Source organism: Girardinichthys multiradiatus, chromosome 1 (genome assembly GCF_021462225.1).
Source record: "Girardinichthys multiradiatus isolate DD_20200921_A chromosome 1, DD_fGirMul_XY1, whole genome shotgun sequence".
In the NCBI taxonomy this organism is placed as follows: Eukaryota; Metazoa; Chordata; class Actinopteri; order Cyprinodontiformes; family Goodeidae; genus Girardinichthys; species Girardinichthys multiradiatus.
In genome coordinates, this window is record NC_061794.1 from 48,711,414 (window position 1) to 48,719,000 (window position 7,587).

The window sequence follows — 7,587 nt, forward strand, 5'->3', positions numbered from 1 at the left end:
TCCATCCAGTCATCCATCCGTACATCCATCCATCCATCATCCATCCATCCATCCATCCATCCATCCATCCATCCATCATCCATCCATCCATCCATCCATCCAGTCATCCATCCATCCATCCATCCATCCATCCAGTCATCCATCCATCCAGTCATCCATCCATCCATCCAGTCATCCATCCATCCATCCATCCATCCATCCATCCATCCATCCAGTCATCCATCCATCCATCCAGTCATCCATCCATCCATCCATCCATCCAGTCATCCATCCATCCAGTCATCCATCCATCCATCCATCCATCCATCCATCCATCCATCCAGTCATCCATCCGTACATCCATCCATCCATCCATCCATCCATCCATCCAGTCATCCATCCATCCATCCAGTCATCCATCCATCCATCCGTACATCCATCCATCCAGGTCCATCCATCCATCCATCCATCCAGTCATCCATCCATCCATCCAGTCATCCATCCATCCATCCATCCAGTCATCCATCCATCTATCCATCCATCCAGTCATCCATCCATCCATCCATCCATCCATCCATCCATCCAGTCATCCATCCATCCATCCATCCATCCATCCAGTCATCCATCCATCCATCCAGTCATCCATCCATCCATCCAGTCATCCATCCATCCATCCATCCATCCAGTCATCCATCCATCCATCCAGTCATCCATCCATCCATCCAGTCATCCATCCATCCATCCAGTCATCCATCCATCCATCCAGTCATCCATCCATCCATCCATCCATCCAGTCATCCATCCATCCATCCAGTCATCCATCCATCCATCCATCCATCCATCCATCCATCCATCCATCCATCCATCCATCCAGTCATCCATCCGTACATCCATCCATCCAGTCATCCATCCATCCATCCATCCATCCATCCATCCATCCGTCCATGTTGACCAGTGTATCTGTGGTTCTTCATTCAGATGAAGGAGACTGTGATTGATGACATCATCAGCCTGGAGTCGAGCCTAAACGAGGATTTTCTGACGCTGATTGACTCTGGCCTCCAGCTCACCAACACGGTAACACACAGAAACACTCATTACAACAGAGGATCAAAACAATCCTGTCATAATCTAGTTTTACCTTTCACTTTATTATTTAATGATAATAACAAAACCTTCAATAATATTTATTGTCTCTTTCTGCATGTTCGTGCATCCTCGGACAAATCCATTTCTCATATTGGCTTTGTCCACATGTCACAGAACATTTTTCCATCCTCCTCCTCAGCCTGATGAACTCACTGAACTCTGCTCTCCCGCCTAACCTCCTTCCTTGTGGTTGTGTAGGGCCGATTACTTGTTTATTCTTCATCTTCCTCTGCATCAGTCTCTCTTTTATCAACACCATCGTCATTATTGGGATTTGTTTTTTTTTAAGATATTTTTTTTGGCACTAGAGGCCTTTATTTTTCATTTTTCGACAGTAGGCAGACAGGAAAGAGGGGGAGACATTCGGCGAAGGTCGCCGGGTTCCGGGAAGTTCGCATCAAGGACCATAGCCTTTATATATGGTCGCGCGCTTAACCCCTATACCACCAGGGCCGCGCCACAATTGGGATGTTTGAAGAAACTTGGGATACTCAGCTGCCTTGACATCGAGTGAGAAAACAACTAATTAATATGCTAACCTGCCGCCAAGTGGTCAAGGGTGTGAATAGCAATCTGTCAAAATGACAGATTTTTCCATCATGGTTTACAAAAATCGTTCAAAAATGTTAAGTATTTGGTTAATGTGACCCCTGCATTAAACACACCTTTCGTGTATTGAGGGGTGTGGTTACCTGTCAGCAGGTAATCGTCGTCACTTGATGCTCTGCTTTAAGCAGAACAGTTAAGATCCGTCTCATCAGCTGTCTGCAGCTCTGTGTGAACTCTGTAAGATTCTTATTCATTGGTGCATTTTTAGAGAAATACCAGAAAACAAACAACATTGTTGACTCTGCTAACATGAAATGGGCAGGGCTTGTGTTCTGTACTGCAGCCAGCCAGCAGGGGGCAGTATGCAGGTTTTTATGCTCAGTGAGTTGCTGTCAGGTTGTGAGAGGGAGTGAACTGTTTGCAGCTGAACTCAGTGATGATAACACAGTATCACTTCAGCTTTCCACACTTCCTCCTCTCAGTGGGCGGAGCCTCATAGTGTGTGTATTAGAGAGATAATGAAGATGTGGGAGTTTTCTGTTCTTACTTAAAAGACATGTTTCCCCATTTTTGAACAGTTGTCTGAATAGAAAGAGGAAGAGCAGCAGCTTAGAGGCTCACTGTGTGTGTTTGTGTGTGTCCTTTAATGTGTGTGTGTGTGTGTGTGTGTGTGAGAAAGCAGAAAACATGAGGATTTTGGTGTTGCTGCCAGATCATGAGAAGAGGAGGATTAAATCCGAGGTAAAAGCTGCAGTTTGTCTTGTTTTCAGAGCTGCAGCTGCTGGTCCACAAACGTGTCTTCAACAGCAGGGTTCAGATGGAGCTTCAGCATGTTCTCTGGGTTTTGCTGTTGACTGAAGAGTCACAGACTTGTCTCCAGTGCTGAGTTAACTGATTGTCAGGAGCTTCAACATGTTCTCTGCTTCTTACTGCTGAACTGGCTGTTCTAAGACCGTTTGTTTTGCAGCTGAGTCAATGAAAATGCTTCAGTCAGCAGAACTTTAGTCTGTCAGAAGTTTCCTTTACAAACAAACTGGTTCAGGAAGGAAATGGACCAAGAGTGTTAAACTTGATCTGCATCCAGTAGTTCTAATGAAAACACCTTCAGCCAGAACCCCTCGTGTAACCAGTAAAACCAGTTTACAGGTCAGACTCTCAGTAGAACCAGAGTTAGCAGCGTCATGGGGCTGGAGATAGAGAGGAGCAACCAATGAGAACCATCTGGAGTGAGGCAGAACCATAAGATGATCCTGAGTAGAACCAGATCCTGTAAGTCAAACAGGTTCCCCTGTTGGCAGAAGCAGGAACAGTGATTCGATTAATGCAGCACTGAGGAGCCAGAGGAGGACCATGAGGAACAGCAGACACTCTAACATCTTCTGGATCAGATCCTTTCTCTCTAAACTGGAGTATTACATTCAGAATCTTCAGCTCCATCAGTCTTTGGGTCAAAGATCAGGTCCACTGATCCTAGTGGATTTTCCTCAGCTGGAATCTGATGTAGGAATTTACTCTGTGATCATTGATGCAGAGATGATGTTCATCAGAGGAGCAACAGGAGGAACCTCTTCCAGGAGCTACTGCTTATCACTGAAAGATGAATAAAGTTTGATGAAGCTGAAGTTTCATGATAAGGCTGAAGCATTTTTACCCCCACAGGAGTTCAGGTAAACCAGATAACCAGGAGGTAGCCTGCTGAGATGTTTGGGTAAACTAGAGTTTCATGGTTTCCAACAGGTTGCCTTTGAGCTTCTGATCAGATCCTGAAGGTTTCAGTGTGGATCTTGTCAACTTCACATTATGAAGATGTGGAGATCTCGGTGTGCTGCTGCCACCATTAGAACATGAGGAACATTAGTGATCCTGCAGAGGTCGAGCCGAAGCTGCTTCAGAAACGCAGAGCAGTTTGAAATCAAGTGTGGTCAAGTGTTGATAGTTCATCTTCACCCGGTCCGTCTAACTCCGTCTGCTCCCAGTTTCCTGTTCTGTTAATTCCTCAGCCATTGAATTCAGCCCAGATCTGATCCGCTTCAGGAAGTCCAGAACTGACGGGAGAACAGAGAAAAAGTTTCAGCACAGGAACAGATGGTTGGTCTGGTTTACATCAGCTCTGGGTCTCATTTCTTTCTTAGTTTGATCATGAGCTGAACTTTGTCATCCTGCAGGTACCTCAGAGGGCCCAACAGAGCCTGAGGCCCCTGAGTTTGTCCCCAGATTCAGGTGCAGGTGTTCAGTTACCTACAGAACCTGAGCAACAGTCAGCTGATCAGTCAGCTTCCTCCTGATTGCTCCAGAGAGTGGACATCTTTGACTGTGTTTCTAATCTGGCCCTCTGATTGGTCCGTTACAGCTGCCTGCAGTGGGGAACATGCTGGACGTGTACGGAGGGATGGCCACACCCACCATTACCATTAGCAACAGCTGTCCGGCCGACCTACACGCCGTCAAACAGGAGCTGGCTGGTAAATCAGATGTACTGAGATCATAGGGTTACAGTTAGTAAAAGCAGAAACCAGGAGATAACCTACTGATAACTTCAGAGAAACCAGCTGAAAGTGAGACCTGGAACCGGTCCGGTCTGCAGGAGAACCCTTTCTGTTCAGTCAGCAGCTCAGGAACATTTAAGTCAGGGTTGTTGCTGCTGCTTCTGACCAAATCTTCTTCTTTTCGCTGTAGATGTGGAGACCAAAGCTCTGCTGAAAGAGCGGCAGAAGAAGGACAACCACAACCTGAGTGAGTAGCGCTGCAGCCTTCAGCCAATCACAGCTGATTTCCTCTTAAAACAGGAAGAGCCTGCAGAGAGACGGTTAATCCTCTGTGACACCAGCTCAGCAACATGTCTGCACTGATTTTATGCCTGCAAATCCAACTAAATAAATAGAATCTAAAGAAATGTTCTAGATTAGTATCTTTTTTTGCCTGCAGGCAGCACTCTTCCAACTAGGTGAAAAACGGTTTTATTCTCAGTTTGATTTCATAAGTATGTGTTCATATTCAGCAACTTTGATGGTTTGATGTTTTCAATGTGATCATAAAGCAACTTTCTAAAAGTATTTTCATTGTGGAGCAATCAAAAATGAAAGTGTCAACCAATCATTCATCATAAATCGTCTACTACTGCAGTCAATTCACCTGATTGGCTTTCAATTTCCACACACTTCCTCCAATTACAGAATACATTTAGCCTCATTCTGTATCAATCTGAGGAATAAAGGGTTCTGGAGACACCTGCCTGTGTACCAGTGGTTCTCAGACCCGGTCCTGAGGGTGTCTCTCCTCCGACACACCTGATTCAAATGATTGCATCACCTCCTCAGCTGCATCCAAGTCATGCAGAAGACTGTTAGTCACCCTCAGGGAGAACCGCTGCTCTAAAACATCTTCGCCTTCAACCTCATCCTGATTCTTTCCCACCAGTCTCACTTCCACCTGTTGGGTGTTCATTCACCCTGTCACCTTCATCGCTACTTCATAATAATTAACCTTAACTATTCAAATAAACCCGATCCAGTTCAATAACGTCCTGCTGTCTGTCTCACCTGTTTTTGCTGCAACCTTTCCGATGTTCTTGTTGAAATGATGTCATTTGGTTTTTCAGTTGAGAGGAGACGACGCTTCAACATCAATGACCGCATCAAAGAGCTCGGAGCAATGATTCCCAAATCCTCTGACCCGTTAGTACATGCTGCTGCACTATTCAGTATTACCACTAAGTGATGGTTACTATCATTAATGATATTGCACTGATCCCTGATGCAGTTATACTACCAGGAAGAAACAATGAATTATAGACCCTTTACAAGGTATGCTCTGTCTTCGGTTGTTCAGGGAAACACGGTGGAACAAAGGAACTATCCTGAAGGCATCTGTGGATTACATCCGGAAACTGCAGAAAGAACAGCAGAGAGCCCGAGAAATGGAGGAGAGACAGAGGAGGTTGGAGAGCACCAACCGTTCACTGCTCCTGCGTATACAGGTGAGGGGGCGGGACCTGAGAGCTTACAGGTGAGGAGGCAGGGTCTAAGCACATAGGTGAGGGAAAACAGACTGACAACTTGAAAGGTGAGGTAGAGAAGCCTGCTATGTAAGGGGTGAGGCCTAATATATATTGTTTGTTGAATGGATTTTGTTTTTGTGACACAGGAGTTGGAGCTCCAGGCTCGCCTACATGGCCTTTCCTCTTCCTCCTCTGCTTCCCCTCCACTCATCTCCTCCTCGTCCCCCTCTCTGGACCCCAACACTCTTCTGTCTCCCCTGCTGCCTAACCCCTCCCTGAGCTTCATGGACCTGGATGAGTCTCATGAGGCCTCCACCGTCTTCTCTCCAGACCTGATGTCTGGCGTGGGGCTGACAGAGCTGCATGGCCTGGGGGGGTTCCTGATTGAGGAGGATGGAGGAGGAGCAGTTATGTCCGACCCGCTGCTGTCCTGCGGAGCCTCTAAAACTAGCAGCCGGAGAAGCAGCTTTAGCATGGACGAGGAACTTTGATGTCACCACAGGCTGGTCTCTGATTGGCTTAGAAGGAGGCGGAGTCAAAGGTTGAAGAAAATTGATAGAACAATTTTTATTCTGTGATGTCATCCAACATATTCAGTGTACAAGTAAAGGACAATGCAACCATGGTAACCACACCCTGGCAACCGCTGCAAGTTGCTGCGGTGTAACAATGGCCACATTTTCCTCACTGTGTTTCCATGGTGACATTTATGTTCAGCTCAATGGTTGCTGTGGTTACCTTACCTCTGTGCTCATCACAAACGGCTAAACACCGCGAGCTGATTTGTGTTTAAATAATAAGATGTCAGCTGATTGGTTGATTTCAGCAGGTCTGTAAGTTCAGCAGGGGAGCCCTCAGGTGTGTTAACACTCTATGTGTACAAAACTGATATCCACAGATATCTAAAATATCTAAAATCAGTGTGTGCTGGAAGCAAACTCTAAGGAGATTTTATGAATAAGAAGATACATTTTCCTGGATCGGATCTGATCGGGTTCAGATTTTTTATTTTCTATTTATGTCCATGTTAAAACTTTCTGCTGGAGACAAACTTCAAAACCAACAGAAGGGAAAATAAAGACCAGTACCTGGATTCTGTGGTTAATGGTTTCAGCAGAATTTAGTACTGGTAAACGCTCCAGTATTGCCTTGATGTCATCTATCTGTCATCCAGACGTTGGCTCAGCATCTTTTCAGCGCTTAATCCTCATAAAGGTTTTTGATTGTTTGTAGTAAATCACCTGGATGAAAATTTCCTGCCTCCTGTTTAAAAACCTTCAGTTGAAAATGTCAGAGCTCTTCTGAAAGCCTTCAGTTTTCTTGTATTACAAAGAAAATCTCAGTGAAGTCAGACAATCTGCGGAAGTGGAACGATCGAACACTAAACATCACTGGTGATGCTTTCCACTAATGAAGATAAAGTTTTTAATCTGTCCTTTGTTTTGCTGCAGGTCAATGAAAATAAATGCCAGATGGTAAAATGATACACTGTAAAAAATCCAGTGTCTCTTTCAGTTTTGTGGGTGTAAATTGTAAATAATTAGCTTTCATCTTTGCTCTGATCACGAGTTACCTGAGCTCCTTTCCACACCAGCTCATACTTCTGGATGGGAGTGGCAGGAAGGCACAGAGTGAGGTCATAACCCCACCATTGCACTACGGCTTGATGGTGTAATGACGATGGTAGTCTGTCTGATGAACAGGTTAGGAGGCCAGATGTCAATCCACATTGACCCACTGAGGTCCGCTCCATGCCTTCTTTGGTTCCGTGATACTGGCATCTTTTATGATGGCGCACATGATAGCAGGAACTTTGTGGACAGAATGTGGAACTGTATTGTGAAAGAACCACTTGAGGCATTTGGTAGAGTTTTCCTTGTTCATGGGTCTGTCAGTGTCCTGCAGACAGACGG

At 45.4% G+C, this 7,587-nt stretch overlaps 1 protein-coding gene across 1 annotated transcript in view; it reads left to right on the plus strand.

Annotated features, from left to right (window-relative positions):
• Positions 1–7,158, plus strand: part of tfe3a (transcription factor binding to IGHM enhancer 3a) — a 14,711-nt gene extending 7,553 nt beyond the window's left edge. Inside the window, exons 6-11 of the mRNA XM_047370023.1 lie at positions 958–1,056; positions 4,028–4,139; positions 4,354–4,410; positions 5,276–5,351; positions 5,506–5,653; positions 5,821–7,158. Coding sequence (XP_047225979.1) covers positions 958–1,056; positions 4,028–4,139; positions 4,354–4,410; positions 5,276–5,351; positions 5,506–5,653; positions 5,821–6,165 — 837 coding nt within the window. The 3' untranslated portion in view covers positions 6,166–7,158. The remainder of the gene's footprint in view (positions 1–957; positions 1,057–4,027; positions 4,140–4,353; positions 4,411–5,275; positions 5,352–5,505; positions 5,654–5,820) is intronic.
• The last annotated feature ends 429 nt before the right edge of the window (positions 7,159–7,587 follow it).